Source organism: Trachypithecus francoisi, unplaced genomic scaffold (assembly GCF_009764315.1).
Source record: "Trachypithecus francoisi isolate TF-2019V2 unplaced genomic scaffold, Tfra_2.0 Lachesis_group2, whole genome shotgun sequence".
In the NCBI taxonomy this organism is placed as follows: domain Eukaryota; kingdom Metazoa; phylum Chordata; class Mammalia; order Primates; family Cercopithecidae; genus Trachypithecus; species Trachypithecus francoisi.
Window position 1 is genome coordinate 123,558,610 of NW_022681465.1, and position 17,386 is coordinate 123,575,995.

At 41.4% G+C, this 17,386-nt stretch overlaps 1 protein-coding gene across 1 annotated transcript in view; it reads right to left on the minus strand.

Moving 5' to 3' along the window:
* TENM2 (teneurin transmembrane protein 2) overlaps positions 1–17,386 on the minus strand; it is a 526,850-nt gene that overhangs the window by 319,482 nt on the left and 189,982 nt on the right. Inside the window, exon 3 of the mRNA XM_033180356.1 lies at positions 3,334–3,568. Within this exon, the coding sequence (XP_033036247.1) occupies positions 3,334–3,568 (235 nt within the window). The remainder of the gene's footprint in view (positions 1–3,333; positions 3,569–17,386) is intronic.

A 17,386-nucleotide genomic window follows, 5' to 3' on the forward strand; every position in this document is an offset into this window, starting at 1 on the left:
ACCTCTTCAAGAAGGACTACAAACCACCGCCCAAGGAAGTAAGAGAGGACACAAACCAATGGAAAAGCATTCCATGCTCATGGATAGAAAGAATCTATATAGTGAAAATGGCCATACTGCTCAAAGTAATTTATAGATTCAATGCTATCCCCATCAAGTTACCACTGACTTTTTTCACAGAATTAGAAAAAACTACTTTAAATTTAATATGGAAACAAAAAAGATCCCATATAGCCAAGACAATCCTAAGCAAAAAAAAACAAAACTGGAGTCATCATGCTACATGTCTTCAAACTATACTACAAGGCTACAGTAACCAAAACAGCATGGTACTGGTACCAAAACAGATATATAGACCAATGGAACAGAACAGAGGCCTCAGAAATAATGTCACACATCTACAACCATCTAATCTTTGACAAACCTGACAGAAACAAACAATGGGGAAAGGATTCCCTGTTTAATAAATGGTGTTGGAAAAACTGGCTAGCTGTATTCAGAAAACTGACATTGGACCCCTTCCTTACACCTTATACAAAAATTAACTCAAGATGGTTTAAAGACTTAAACACAAAACCTAAAACCATAAAAACCCTAGAAGAAAACCTAGGAAATACCATTCAGGACATAGGCATGGGCAAAGACTTCCTGACAAATATACAAAAAACAATGGCAAAGAAAGCCAAAATTGACAAATGGGATCTAATTAAACTAAAGAGCTTCCCCACAGCAAAAGAAACTATCATCAGAGTGAACAGGAAACCTACCAAATGGGAGAAAAATTTTGCCATCTATCCATCTGACAAAGGGCTAATATCCAGAATCTACAAGAAACTTAAACAAATTTACAAGAAAAAAACAAACAACCCCATCAAAAAATGGGTGAAGGATATGAACAGACACTTCTCAAAAGAAGACATTTATGTGGCCAATAACTCTATGAAAAAAAGCTCGTTATCACTGGTCATTAGAGAAATGCAAATCAAAACCACAATGAGATACCATCTCATGCCAGTTAGAATGGCGATCATTGAAAGTTAGGAAACAACATATGCTAGAGAGGATGTGGAGAAACAGGAACACTTTTACACTGTTGGTGGGAGTGTAAATTAGTTCAACCATTGTGGAAGACAGGGTGGTGATTCCTCAAGGATCTAGAACCAGAAATACCATTTGACCCAGCAATCCCATTACTGGGTATATACCCCAAAGGACTACAAATCATTCTGCTATAAAGACACATACACACAGATGTTTTATTGCAGCACTATTCACAATAGCAAAGACTTGAAACCAACCCAAATGCCCTCAGTGACAGACTGGATAAAAAAAATGTGGTCCATATACATCATGGAATACTATGCAGCCACAAAAAAGGGAGTTCATGTCCTTTGCAGGGACATGTATGAAGCCAGAAACCATCATTCTCAGCAGACTAACACAGGAACAGAAAACCAAACAGCACATGTTCTCATTCGTAAGTGGGAGTTGAACAATAAGAACACATGGACACAGGAGGGGAATATCACACACTGGGGCCTGTGAGGAGGTAGGGGGCTAGGGGAGGGAGAGCATTAGGAGAAATACCTAATGTAGATGACAGGTTGATGGGTGTAGCAAACCACCATGGCACGTGTATACTTGTGTAACAAACCTGCACATTCTGCACATGTATCCCAGAACTTATCAAGTATAATAAATTTTTTAAAAAGCATAATACTCGATAGGTAGTTTTTCATTCCTCAATTTGGAATGTTTTTAATATTTGAACCAAACATGCACTCCAAAACTGCACCTAACAAAGTCATAATTGTATTCTTAATATCATTAAATACCCAATCCATGTCTAAATTACCCCAGCTGTCTCAATGACGGATTTTTCACGTTAGTTTGGATTAACAGTCAAAGTGATGTGGTTGTTATGTTTACTTTGTTATGTAACCATTCTTTGTGTGAGAGCCTGTGTGTGTGTGTGTGTGTGTGCATGTGCATGTTACGTAATTTTTGGCGGAGGAAAATAATAATATGCAACACTCTTTGTATTTTGCTTAGTGCTTCATTTTGTGTCATTTTATTTATTTCTGTACCAATTCTTTTAAACTAATGTTGAGATTAAGGATCTTTATTAGCTTAGGTTCATTCTTTTAGTTTCTTTTAATAAAGCAAAAATTCTTTTTAAAAAACCCTATAATAGTCAGAAAATAAAATTAAAAGTTTGGAGGGATTATAGTGACAAAGATGTATAATATATTAATTTTCAGGATCTTATAAAAAAACAAAAAATTATAGATAAGAAACAACTCCAAATGCTAGGACTTTCAAAATTGCTTCCAGCTGTGTGCAGAGAATTCACTGGCCATTATCAGAAAGATTACAGATTATTTCTGTCTCTCCTCAAACCTAAGTTATTAAAGTTTAAAATCTATTTGGGAACTTTTTGAAGGGTCAGTATGAATTAGCCCTCCTCTCTGTTCAGTCTCCATGGTTCTTCCAGGCAAGGAAACAATAGCATTTAAAACATACCAACCAAGAATGTGCCTGGGGATAGAGCAGCAAGGCTGTTTCAGAGTCTGGCCAACCCACGCACAGCCTTCACTGTCAACGACATCACAACCCCTCCATACCCTGACCGACAGGTCTTCTTTCAGGTCACTAAGGTGTATATGGTTTTGGAGAACAGAACCGAAGGTGAAAAAAGGACAGAAGCAAAGGAAAACAAAACAAAGCCAGACCTGGAGATCATTTTCAAATTCTTCCCTCCTCATATAAGTGCTGCCCCTTTTTTTCTTGTTTGTTTTTATACATTATTGTTTGCCCCACAGGCATCAAGCTGTTAGTGTGTACAGGAGGGATTAAAGTGAGACTGCATGTTGGATGAAATATAAATTTAAATTATACTTCTGTCAGTTTGGAATCAGGGATTGTTTCTCAAGGTCTCCCCAAACACTTAATTTCAAATGAGTCTTCATTTATTACTTCAAGAAAGGCCAAATGCATAATTTATCAGCAGCTTTCAGTCAATATACCCTTATAAGCATGTTTCCCATGAGCCTTCGAGTAAAAATATGTTATGCTAATTCTATTAGTTGGGTACACAAGAGCTATCTAAGAAAGTAAACAAGCTTTAAAAGGAGACACATGTGAACAAAGAAATACCTGTCAACCTACTGCCCAGGGTCAAATTACCAAGGGAACAAGGAGGTGGTAAAGTTGTCTCATTATTTATGCCCAGAGTGTCTCTCGACTGGAACTCTGAGACACCCAGTGGCTCTGTGTGGTGACTCAGGGGTAAGATGACACTGAGTGTGACTGTGAGCTGGAGAGGGGACTTACCGGGTCTCCAGTGGCACGTTGCTGTTTAGCACCCAGCTGTCCTGAAGCTGAACGGACTCTGGTGTGGTGGCCAGGTCATTGGGCGCTGGGGCCGGGGCGTGGATCTGACTCCGCCGATTGGTCAGTGAGTTCCTGTTGAGGGAGTTGGCAGATGAGTGGTGATGGGACAGCGTGTGGTTGTGAGGGGGTGGGAGAGGGGGCCTCAGAGTCGACTGGCTGTGGTGGTTTGGAGGGCCTGAAAAAAAAAGGAGAAATGACTGTCAGTGTCTGCAGATTCCAGTCTCAGGCACTCTGCAAACCTCTGGAGGGGAGTTTGAAACCAAAGTCTCCAAGCTGACAATTGCTGAAAGCCGCAAGCTAGAGCGACAGATAAGACTGCAGCAGGCATCCCAGAGTTAGTTACAAATAAATAATTGGCTTTGATTTGCATTTATCCACACACATCAAATGAAGAATAATGAGAAACTAGTTTAGCAAAACCAGGTGGATAAGGGCTGACCAGAGGAATTATTTGAAACATATTAATACTGTAATGAAAGTAACATGACATTCAAGGCTGATCACTGCCGTAGCAAGTCCCTATTCCCTTTCCAGGTAAACTAGTACGTTGTACACATTCTTTTCAAAAATTTTATCTTTTGAAGATATTAAGAATATGGCACACTCTACGTCAGGGAGTAGCACCTTTAAATACCTGTAGGGACCAGGCAGGAGGGTGGAGTGGGCTAGCTATGGACTGAGCTGAGGTGGAGAGGCTAGGGGGCAGCCCTCACTCAGCACCAGGTCAATCTGGTCACATGGGAATGAGGGACAGAGCTCAAGGTAGTCGTAATTTCTAGTTTCTCTAGAAAAGCTGGAAATCTGGACTTGTAGATAAAATTTCCTAGTTTTTAGAAATGCTGACAACTCAAAATAAGATTTATATATATGTATGTGTGTGTACACAAATATTTGTGTGTATATATATGTGTATATGTATAATATACACATATACATATAAATATATCTCTATCTATCTATCTATCTATCTATCTATCTATCTACCTATCTATCTATCTTTTTAAATGAGAGTGAACAAAACACACCTGCGACCCCGCTCAGCTCAGCAGGTTGCTAACTTCTCTCCTCTGAGAGATGAACCCTGAGGACTCAGTCTCTGGAGAAGGTCATGGCAGATGTTTTCAAGCCATGACCCTGACTCCAAAGTGCATCCTGTGTTTTTTTAAATAACAAAATCCTCTATCCTTGCAGGAAAAACAAAGGAGAGCTTTCCCTTGGAAAATATTCCCTTGTAGATATCGCTGTCTCTGACAACTCCACACAAGGTTTTCCTAGCAACCGATTCTCAATCTACAAAATGAAATATTTTAAGCATAATGAAAATGAAAGTAGTTCGCTATGCGATGAAGCCTGTAATTTCGTTTTAATGGATGCTGAAACATGACTTTTAATTTGTGTCCTTTGAGAAAGTTTATTTTTTGAAGCTTCCAGTCAGGGCTGGCAGCTCACCAGGTGACTGCTGAGCCTTGTCATTTTTGGCCCCTGCCAACTTTAAAAATCCTCAGCCCCTGCTGTCCTGGCTTTAAGAAGTTGGCTCAAGTCATTTAAACAAGCAATTTGACACAAATTTCAACTACTTGTCTCCTTATGTGGCCGGGCTACATCTCCAAAAGGTGTAATCTACATTCTGGGGTTCCTGTGCCGGCTGCAGAAACATTCTAAAGAAAAGACAACATGTCAAGAAGATACTAGGTTTGGAGAGCATCCTGACCAACAAAAACAAGAAGGAAACATACGGAGGAAACAGGTTCCTTGAAGTGTGCATCTTTAGGCTGAAATTACTTGGGTGTTTTTTTTTTCGTTGTGATGTTTAGAAAAGGACAGTAACAACAAAAACCCAGTGGGAAATACCACTGTACAGTTGTATAGATTTTAAATCGTGTCCTCCAAGTGAACCTGTAATTCCTATTTTATATTATGCATCAGTGACATTTTAAATATATCTTTGGGGGAGTTTCATAGCTGTAGCAGGCTATTATATTTCCTGGCATTGTTGTCTGTCTAGTAATGTATTATTACATAGTTATTTAGCATTTGTCTGTCTCATATTAGTGGAAAGAGGTGGGAAAGGGGGGGTGAAATGATGTAATAATGATCCTTCAGGGATGCTATCCAAGCCCTTCGCACACACGGTTAATGAATTCTCATGCCTTTCTTTCCCCCTCTCTCAACTCCCATCCAAGTGGTGTCATTATTCGCCATTAGTTAGGTAATTACGAGACTTGCTTCAGGAAGATGGAGTGGGTCAGTGCACAAGTGAGAACCTGCCCTCCCCAGCCCTAAGTCCTAACTTTCCATCTCCCTCTGTCCTTGCCCCCCACAATCCCCTCTCCAGACCACACACTCTTCTAAAGCACAAAGAGGCCATGTGAAGGATTTAATTCCCTAAATGAGATACCAGACCCTCCTGCTTCCTGTTGATTCACTCTGAGCTAAGTTCTCCTTGTCTACTTCAGCTTGTGTGGCCCTCGTGAGGTCCATCTGTGTTGTGCGTGGGCAGAATTCCTGCGGTTGCTTGTGTGCTTCTCTTCCCAGGGGGAAGAGAAGCTCCGACCTGGGTGCTATGCGTTGTGTTCCAAATAAAATGAATTGGGAGTTTTTTTTTGTTTTTTTGTTTTGTTGTTGTTTTTGAGACGGAGTCTCGCTCTGTCGCCCAGGCTGGAGTGCAGTGGCCGGATCTCAGCTCACTGCAAGCTCCGCCTCCCGGGTTTACGCCATTCTCTCGCCTCAGCCTCCCGAGTAGCTGGGACTACAGGCGCCCGCCATCTCGCCCGGCTAATTTTTTGTATTTTTTTTTTAGTAGAGACGGGGTTTCACCGTGTTAACTAGAAGAGACATCAAGTTCTCTTTTCATTTATCCTAATGAGAAGGCATAGAGCTTCCTGGGGGAAATGGAGAAGGGAAGATGGAAGAATACTTAATTCTCCACTCACCCAGCCCTCCTATAGAGCAACATATTTCATTGCAAATAAATCAAATTATTGACAGCAACAAAAACAAAAATTATCCAGCATTCTCAGTATTGGAAGACATTCTCCTCCTACCTGTTGCTCATTTTCACCACGGCATTGATTATATTTGCTCATTTATCTATCTATCCTGAAGTCATATTTTCCAACGAGGTGCAGGAGGCAGAAGGAAAAGACAATTACAATACAGAGTGGTAAATGTGACCCCTGGGATATATACAGAGGAATGTGGGAACATCTAGTAGGGGCATTTAGTTAGAGGTTAGGAGACAAAATCTACAGAACTGGGTTTAAGAATTGAGTCTGCCACTTTCTAGTTGTGTGAACCTGGGCATGCTACCTCATTTCTTTCATTCTCAGCTTACTCATCTGCCAACTGGTGAAAACAGCAGTAACTATCCGCTAAGGTTGCTGTGAAAGTTAGAGAGGAAGGATGAATGTAAAGTGCTAAGCATGCTGCCTGATGGCTGGCAAGTCCTTGAAAACCAAGTGCAGAGATCAGGGATGGCTTCTTTCAGGGATGAAAGAATGGGTAAGACATAACCGCAGCTCTCAGGGAGCCCAGATTTGAGTAGGAAAATTAAATCCAAATTTCATCTATCTAGGGCAGATGTCACAGACTGACAGCCCTCAAGCAGAATATTATCAAAAATTCAAAGTTGAGATTTTGCATAGTGTTCCAGATTTCTGACTTCTCTTGAAAGCAAAACCAAACCCAAAATATGGAGTCTGTATCCTCTCAAAACAACTGGATAGAGCTGAATGCTGTGAAGGGTGGGGTGGCTTATCTGACTTGCCATCAACCCTAGCGATCCCTGTTCTCTTAACCTGGCTGGCTGTATGCATTTATATTTACTGACACCTAATAGCATGTTTTTGACTCCTAGTTTCACTCAGGTGCCCTGGTATTCGGTATAAGTAACGTACCTCTAGTATGAAACACCTCTGTTACAGCAAATGATCACAAGCAACTTTTTGTATTTATCACTTTTCACTACAGTCATCCAACACACTTGCTGGGTGGGAAGGTTTTTCTGTTTCAAAAATGCAAACAATGGCTGACAACATGCCTTCTTGCTTTCCGAAAAGTCAAAATACACGAAAAGCTCTTCTGTAAAGCAACTGATACCTTCAACCTACTCTGATGGGAGATGAATAACTCAGCTTGATGAAGGAAGCCTCATGTCCACTGTAAGTTCCATACATTTTGGGTTTAATTAATGTGCATATTATTAAGAGCTCTTCTATTACATAAATATGAAATCACATAGTAATGCAATTTAAAGATAAGAAACTATCTAATGTAAATTCTTACACATTATCAACCTAATCAGTATGCTATTAGTAGACAAAAGGCAACTGTCATTAAAATATTACTGCTGACCTGATACTGCACTTGATGTACCTTCAGTCCAGAACCTGGAATTTATTTTTAGGTACTGCATGGCTTTTAGTCCTAGGCAGAAGGAACTGTCTTGTTGGCTCTTTGCTAAAAACCAGGGGAGGTATAGGTAAGGCTCCTGGAAAAGACAAGTGAATTTATAGAGAAAGTGTTTCCTGTGTGTTTAAAAATCAAGGGCTTGGCTGGGCGCGGTGGCTCAAGCCTGTAATCCCAGCACTTTGGGAGGCCGAGACGGGCGGATCACGAGGTCAGGAGATCGAGACCATCCTGGCTAATACGGTGAAACCCCATCTCTACTAAAAAATACAAAAAACTAGTCGGGCGAGGTGGCAGGCGCCTATAGTCCCAGCTACTTGGGAGGCTGAGGCAGGAGAATGGTGTGAACCCAGGAGGCGGAGCTTGCAGTGAGCCGAGATCCGGCCACTGCACTCCAGCCTGGGCGACAGAGCGAGACTCCGTCTCAAAAAAAAAAAAAAAAAAAAAATCAAGGGCTTGAATGAGCACTGCTGTTTGTCCTGCTAAAGAATTGTCTGTGCTTCTGCGCTTTTTTTCTGTGGGACAGTTGCTGCCAGTTGATTTTCAGAAGGATGACAGTCACATAGTCTGTCCTTCCTAAATGCCTACTGGTTGGCAGTGAAACTTGAGAAAACTGAAGCAGTGCCTCTTTGTTGAGTAGCAATACCAATTCCAATAAAGTCAGATGTGGGAAGTGAAAAACCTTGGCATATCAACTTTTGTGTTGACTCCATGAGAGTTGCTCATATATCATGGGGAAACAATCAATGTCCACGTTTTAAACAACATATAAAGGAAGAATTTCTGGGGCTCTAAGGAAGAAATTGTTAATAATCGACTATTGTTTTTGCACTCTGCCTAAATAAACAGCTGGAGGACGTGTCTACTCTAGCCAAGGGTCGACAAATAGATGGGGTGGGAAAGCAGAGACAAATTAAACCAGACTTGTCTTGCGCCATAGTCTTCACCAATTTTTCCTGGTGATTAGAAATGATAAAATATGTGAAAGAAAAAAATAAAAGTAAGGGCCTGCCTAGCTGCTAATAAATCACTCATTCCTGGGAATGGCATGTCGATGGTTGGTCTTTAACATTTTCAACTCCCTCAGACCCTCAGATGACAAATTAACCACAAACTCTTTGCCTTCTTCTCCTGAACCACCTCTTGGGGCAAGTTACATCTTGATAGCAATTTAAAGATTCTAAAAGAGGAGATGGTGTTGGCAGAAACTTGGGAATCTCTGGTTGATGATAACTGGCAGCAGGACATCCTGTTCAAATTTGACCTTGAATTGGCCAGAGGGAATTGGGGGTGAGGAATTTCAAGAATAACAGTGTCTGGTTAGACCTAAGGAGGACAGAGTCTATTGCAGATGTTCAGGCTAGTGATTGGCTTTGAATCTCTGCTTGGCCACTGACCAGATGTGTGGCCACTGGAAAGTGATATATTTTTCTTTCTGAGTCTGTTTATTCACTTGTAAAATGGATACAGTAATTTTACTTCTCATACATGATTGTTAGGAGAATCGAATGGAAATATATTTTTAAGGAGACTAGCACAATTCTTGGCACCTAGCAAGCTATTAATACATATTATTATGATTATTATTATTTGATGTAAATAATCATTCTGATAATAGTAATGGCAGCTATAGCAACTATGACTCTGAGGAAAATGATGAGTACCTCCTAGGGCACGGTGGGCCCTACTTTTCCAAGTTCTTTGAAATGGCAGCTCTTGGAGGGGGATATTCAACGAACATGTGGCTGCAAAATCATCAACCTCTGACCTCTCCATCTTCAAATTTGGCCAGCAGGAGGGCAGAGTGACTAAGTGACATGGCCAGGAGCTATTAACAGACAGTCTCAAGAGTGTCTCTCTAAGAGCCCACACAAATAAAACTTGGGATTCAGAAATGCTCCATTTCCATAAACAAAACAGTTGATGCTGATGGTAACAAAATGATAATATTGACCATGGCTGCCGTGAGTTAAGTTCTCCTTGTGTGTCGGGTACTGTGCTAAGTGTTGTACATAAATCATTTCAATATATTCCCACTTACTCCTAGGGTACAGGTCATTTATCATGCCCATTTCACAGATCCAGTAAGTCAGGTTCAGAGGGGTTTAGTAATGCACCAAATGTCACATAGCTCAGTAAATGGTAGAGCTGGTACATCATCCCAGGGTCTCTTCCCCTCCCAGCCATATGTAAAGGAACCCAAAGCCAGAACACAGGCACACAGGGAGGAAAGAGGTCCCCTGACCTTGCTCATATATGCCTAGCAAATACAGAGGAAAACAGACTTGACTCATTTCTTTGCACATTTGCTTAAATGGCAGAATCCAATCTTGTGAGAAACTGGAGGGAATCACCCACCTCAAAGCTCTGCACCACCTCATGGATGCTGCTTGAATCAGGAGAAATAGGCCAGAACAGCCAAACTGCAGTGCAATCTCTTTTCTATGCCTTCCCAAAGGCCATCCGCAAACTTCCTCCACTGTGCCTCATCCCTGGCTCCCCTAACCAGCGGCGTGAGGGGCGGCATGAGGAATGAGCAGCAATTAGGCCTGTCAGGGGTAGAACCAAGGGCACACTCCATCCCAGCTTGTCCTGTCCTGCTCTGACCAGAGGTACTTTGCCAACAGCCCAGGGGTGGAGGGAATAGGTCCAAATCCAGCCTCTTCTCATATTTAAAGAGATTTCCTTATTTGTCTCTAAGTATTGGGCACTTTGGACATTGAGCTTGCTTCCTCCTTCTGTCTTAACACCTACAGAATGACTTACCTCCTAAAGAATGGATTTGCATTTTTTGTTACTGACACATATACGGTATTGCTGGCTTCACAGGGCAGGTGACTTGTCCATAGTCTTTCTTGGATCTGGTCACTACTATCACAAGCTGCAGCTGCAGCTTTTCCACATTTCAGAGTGGAGGAGAGACAAGAAGGGGGATGAAGGAGTGAGTCAAGTTCTAGCCTCCTCCTCATCTCCCTAGCGGCTGGCTCCAGCTCCAGCCAGTGCCTCTGGCCTAGGTTACATGGTCCTGTATCAGGGGGCTGTCCTTGAAGGAAGCATCCTACTCAGCCTGGACAGAAGGCAGAGAAAGAAAGGACTGTGCTTGCCTGTAAGGAATGATTTATAGCTCTCTTTCTTACACAAAATATATGACCTCAGAGAAAAACATTCCAAATGTATTCGCAATGACACACAGATCAACACTGCATAGCGGAACATGGGAATTACAGTCACAAGGAGCAATCATTTGCAGGCTCAGAATCCAAAGTTTTCCTCAGCTCTGCTACCTTCGTAAAGGACTAGGGTCTGCAGGGACATCTTAGATCACCTAAGTCCAATAGCTCCCATTTAATAAGCGCCAACTGTGTGATAAGCACTCTACATATTTCATCCTATTTAAAACTTACAATAACCTTTAAAGCACTTTAAAGTAGATATTGCTCTCCACTTTAAAGATGAGGAGACCAAGGTGCAGGGAGGTTAAGTAATCTAATTCTCTCTCCTTAAATTTTGTATTTAACTGTAATGTATCTGTGCCCCCCGGGTGCTTGCTTTGCACACTGCTTACATTTCTTTTGTAATGCTGAGCACATGGTTTTATATTATTTTTGGACTACCCTGTGCTCTCCATGAGATCATGAGCTCCTCCATTAAAAACAGTCTGTCTCCCTCGTCTGTATATCCCAGCAAAAGGCTACAGTGCCTGGTATAAAACTAGTGGTGATGAGTGAATGAATGAATGAATGAATGAATGGACAAATCATGTCCCTGGGGGTTATATTCAGAGTCTCAGAGGACAGGGATCAGAGTAGATTTCTGCCTCTATCCCTTGTACATTCTAGTTGATTGCTGGAATCAATGATGCCCTCCCACTTAATTCTCTCATTCCTGGCTCCTTTAACAGGGAGATGGCTAGACACAGAGGGAAGGTGACTTCAAACTCCTCCATCTTCGATTGTTTTTCGGTTGTTTTTCCTGGCACTTGCTGCCTGATCACCTCTTCTGCTTTTTTAAAATAACAGTTTTACTGAGATATCATACAATCCAGTTTTTAAAAGTACACATTTCAGTGTTTCTTTAGTATATTCAACAAGATAGGCAACCATCACCATTATCTAATTTTAAAACATTTTTATCACCCTCAAAGCATACACCATACCATTCAGCAGTCATGGCCCAGTCCCTTCCTCCATCCCATAGCCTCTGGCAAATGTCAGTCTACTCTCTGTTCCTACGGATTTGCCAATCCTGGACATTTCATGGAAATGGCAATTCCCTCTGTTTATTATAACCACGACATCTGTTGCAGAGCTCCATCAGAGCCAGTCAAAGTTCAATCTCAAACGGGGCACACTGCCTAGCACTTATAAAGATCTTCCCCTGGCATCCTGAAGCAGGTCCCCTGCAGGTCTTTTTCTTTTTTTGGCTGAGACCCTGCTGCTGTTGATATTTTTCAGATGGAGATTGTTAGGTGATGGCATTTGAGAGCCAGTTGCACATGTGAATGTCTGAGGGAAAGCCTGGAATTTGTTCTAGCAGTTCAGGCATGACTGTAATCACCTAGTCAGGCACAGGTAGGGACATTTGTGGGAGGGGAAAGGAGAACGGAGAAGGGGACTCTTGAACTGGGTACCAAGTCAGTAGCTGCCCTTGGGTTAAGAGCTTAATAGTTATTGTGAATTTGGGACCATCCTGCCCCAGTAGGGCACGTTCTCACACATGAGGGTCAGAAAGGGATTTTAATCGTAGGTGCCACATCATTTGACAATTGCCCCTATACTCATTCTTTGCCTTCCTAAATCATCAGGAAAGTATTACCTGAGATGAATGTCAACTCCGTTAGCTACTTTCCAAGTGACAAAGACAAAATAAAAAAGATCATTTGAAATACTTGAGAAGAACCCTTCTAAAGAGAAGATTTTATTACACAGTTACGTCTGAGCAATGCCTATTTGAGCATTTCAATAAATCTACATTACCCTAGGTATTTTGGCATCCTCTGGGAGAGGAAAGCCTATCAGTAGAAAGTAATGATTTTGGGTTTTTCATTTGCCCTAAGGATCTTGACAATACTATTAAGACCCATGCACTCCCTGTCGAGAAGTTTAGGAGTGAAATTATTAATATGCCCAGACTTTATGTTGATTGTTGTGCTGTAGCAGAAAATACTCTTTCTGTTATATGAGCAGCATTATCACTTTCCCAGGCAGAGAATTGCATCAAAAATTTAAACTCCTCTCATTCTAGCTCATCACATAGCTTTTCAAGGTCTTATTGTAAAATAGGCTGGGCAAAATTTGGATATTTCCCTACCCATGAAAGATAATATGTTTTTCAAAGAGCAGGCTATTTTTTTTTAAAAAAAGCCAAACCTCACAGTGGAATTCTCTTCCACCAAGATGCCATTCTTTAGATCTTTAACTAGATTTTCTTTGGGATTTATTTCATTCTTTCTTTTTTTCTCTCTCTTTGAGATTTTACAGTGCTTTTCCCCAAACACAGAAAGAGGATCAAAACAAAGATAAAATATAATTTTGATTTGAGATTGTGCCTCTGATGAACAGAATAATGGAAACAAACTCTGATCTACACCATTCATTAATACCAAGAGTGGCCGAAGCACACCAGTTAAATGGCAAGGATGGGATAAAGGTTCCTGGAGCATTTTCACTTCAAAGCTCAGCAGAATTATTTACTATCTGGGTGACCTTTTCCCAAAATCTCTCCTGGTACATGCCTTATAGGGCAAGGGAACAAAAGTTTCTCCATACTATATAAACAGAAGCCAGCTGAATGTCAGACCTTGAACTGCATCTGGTGTCATGTCAAGTGACAGTTGATGTCATGGGATGTAAAGACATATCGCTGGAGATATTTTCAGAACCCCCCTTTTGCCTTTAGAATGTACACACATACACATGCATGCACCCAGACAAGTAATTACTGAAGACAATCAAATATCTGAAGAAACATCCACTGCCTAAGATCACATGGCTCAAGTGCTGTCAGAGAGAGCACTCTCTGGATTTTGCTCATAATTGTTGACTGGTTTCTTTCAAAGTTGTCTTGGAGTTGTCTTTACCTCCCAATTAAAATAAATCAGACCTCTCATAGTGCTCAAGACCCTTCTTATGATGCTGCATGAATGATGAGTAGAAGTGCTCCGCTGCTGAGCAGACCAAGAGGAGAAACCCCTCCCCCTCACCTTCAAGATCCCCAGGATGCCACTAACTTTTAGAAAAAACCGGGACCACTAGGAGGCCAGTGTGTTCTCAGCCCTCAGTTTTGCAGTGGGAGGAAGAGGCATTGCCATTAGGATCACTGGGTCCCACTGTGCTCCACTGGCAAAAAGGTTTCTTTCTAGCAAGGGTTCAGGATGCCATTTCCAGGGCCTTTTCAGTCTTGAAAACATTGATTTCTCCAGTTTTGCCTGGAGGACTTAGACAACCAAAGTTTTGAGGTATTTAACCTCTGTATCCTCATCTGTAAAAGGTGGTTAATAACAGTTCCTACTTGGTAAAGACAGTTACATGAGATACTATGTTTAAAGTGCTCAGAAAATGCATTACAAATAGGAGGCCCTCAGGAAATGTCAGCATTTATTTTCCCCAGAATAGGTTAATTATTTATTTATTTGTTTTTGAGATGGGAGTCTCACTCTGTCACCCAGGCTGGAGTGCAGTGGCACCATCTTGGCTCACTGCAACCTCTGCCACCCAGGTTCAAGTGATTCTTCTGCCTCAGCCTCCTGAGTAGCTGAGACTACAGGTATGTGCCACCACATCTGGCTAAATTTTGTATTTTTAGTAGAGATGGGGTTTCCCCATGTTGGCCAGGCTGGTCTCAAACTCCTGACCTCAGGTGATCCTTTTGTCTTGACCTCCCAAAGTGCTGGGATTATAAGTGTGAGCCACTGTGCCTGGCCTATTTTTTGAGGTGGTGGAGAGAGGAGTGACATAGACCCTGTGATTTAGATTTTTGTGTGTGTTGTTTTTAAGAGGCAGGGTCTTGCTCTGTCACTCGGGCTGGAGTGCGGTGGTATAATCATGGCTCACTGTAACCTCGAATACCTGGGCTCAAGCAATCTTCCTGTCTAAGTCTTCCAAGTAGCTGGGACTACAGGCACACACCACCATGCCTGGCTAGTTTTTTCTTTTTATTGGTAGAGATAGGATTTTGTTATGTTGCCCAGGCTGGTCTTGAACTCCTGACCCCAAGCAGTCCTCCCACCTTGGCCTCCCAGAGTACTGGGAATACAGGTTTGAGTCACTACACACAGCCAAGATTATTATTTCAATGACTTGCAAAACTTTCTGTTGCCAGATACTTTTAAAGTAAATAGGACCTTTAAGAATAAGGGACCTTTTTCCTACTGAGTTATAGTAACTCCAGGCCTTACAGGACATCAAAACAATCAGTGCATGTATTTTTCACATTTGCAGTTTAAATACACTGAAATAAAACTGTCTAATGGTGGACAATGTGAAGTGCCTTATAGTAGCTTTTTTCCTTTGATAAATTCTCTTGTTCTTTTATTAATTAGCACAAGGAAGATCTGTGTTTCCTTGAGTTCTGGTAGCCCTGGTAGGCATCAGCCCCCATTTTGCATGAAAAACCTTATAATAAAATCAAGGTTTTCAAGTTTCTTTGGCTCATTTATGAGATATGCAGGTTGCTCTATCATTGCAATCCACTGTTGAACAATTCACTGACGTCCTGAGTTGTTCATCACATTTAGATGGTTTAAGTCATGAATTAGCAATTTGTTTCTCAGGGCTTCTTGGGTTACTGAAACATTCTAGTATTTATCATCTCAAATGGGATCATTCTTAATCCCATAATGTAGAGAGGGAGTCATCTCTCACGTGAAATAATCAGATTTGGCGGAGAAAATAATTTCCATTTCTAACACTGCCTATCTGACACTTTAATAGTGTAGTCTGGAAAGGCTTCTCGATAAGATGATATTTGATCAGAGAACTGAAGGAAATAGACAGAGAGCCATTCCAGTGTCTGGGAGAACAATGTTTCAGGCAGAGGGAAAAGCAAGAACAAAGGCATTTTAAATCTGGGACTTGCATGGTATATAGGAATTGCACAGAATATCAGCCTAGGTTCGTCTCTTTCCTACAGATTTAAGTCTAGTCCTTGAACAAAATATTGCAAGAAATAAGAAAGGCCCTGATCTGGATCCTCACTGGCCTCTGCCTGATTTGGAACCAGCTGAGCAGGCTTCTGTTTGAGGCTCTTTGCATTTGCTATACCCTTGGCCTGGAGATACAGATGATCGAGTAGCTCACACCTTCCATGTCTGCAGGTCTCAGCTCAAATGTCGTCTTTTAAGACCTGCCTTCCGAGACAGCATCAGTCATCTTATCCTCCTTCCATTGCTTTCTTTTTCTCTAAAGCACATATTGGCACCCATTTTAAAAAACTCATTTGTCTTTCTGCAGCAGAAAGTAAGTACCTTGAAGGCAAAGATGCTATTTTATTCTCTGTTGAATCCCCGACTCTTGGAGTACTTAGTAGACACAATAGATGGTTATTGAATGAATGACTGAATTAATTAATTAATTATTGACAAATATGGCAAGAACAAAGAAATTGGAGAAATATTCCAAATTCCATCAGAAATGAAAGTATGTCCAAGTATACCGTGGTATCATTTGAGACAAATCTCAAAAGCTTGAACTTGATCAAAGTTCAAGAAGAAAAATTATCATGGGCTTCCTTGCCAAAACACAGCTCTATCTCATGCAAACTGTAGTAATTTTTTCTCTTCCTACAGCAATCCAAACACGACAACAAATGCCTTACAAGCAGAAATCCCCATGGAACTAATGGGAGCAGAGGCCTCCCACACACCCCAAGTGGGAATAGACACATTTCACTTCCAAACTCTGACTAACAGGATCTCCTGTGGCTCTTTCTGCCACCTGAAAATGTTCACTTTTCATCACAAATCTGCTGTGTTAAAGAATCTTTGCTAAAGGCTTCTGACTCAGCAGGGTGGGGTGAATCCTGATTCATCTGCGTAGTTGGTGATACAGAAAGGAACTCAGTGTGGCACAGAAAGAGGATGACTTGCTAAGAGTTTGCAAATCAAAAACAAGATATTTGGAATTCTGCTTCTTTCAGGAAGGCTTTTTGGGTTGGATCAGATGAAATCCAATGGCTTCCTCAACCTACGCTGACAAGTATGATGTTTTATGGTTGCTGCATTCTAGGGCTGACACTGGAGCTAACATCAACATATTATATATTGAAAGACTTTATTTGTTAATTTTTAGCGCACTAAATTGTTATAAGCTTCTTTGATTTATACATGGTGAAATAGAGCTTGAATAGAGTTTCCATTCAATGGATTTTTTTTTTTTTTTTTTGTATCACAGGGGTCCCCAGCCCCTGGGCCACAGGCCAGTACAGGAACCGGGCAGCATGGTAGGAGGTGAGCAGAGGGTGAACAAGCATTACCGCCTGAGCTCCGCCTCGTGTCACATCAGTGGCAGCATTAGATTCTCATAGGAGTGTGAACCCTACTATGAACTGCACACATGAATGTTCTAGGTTGCGTGCTCCTTATGAGGAT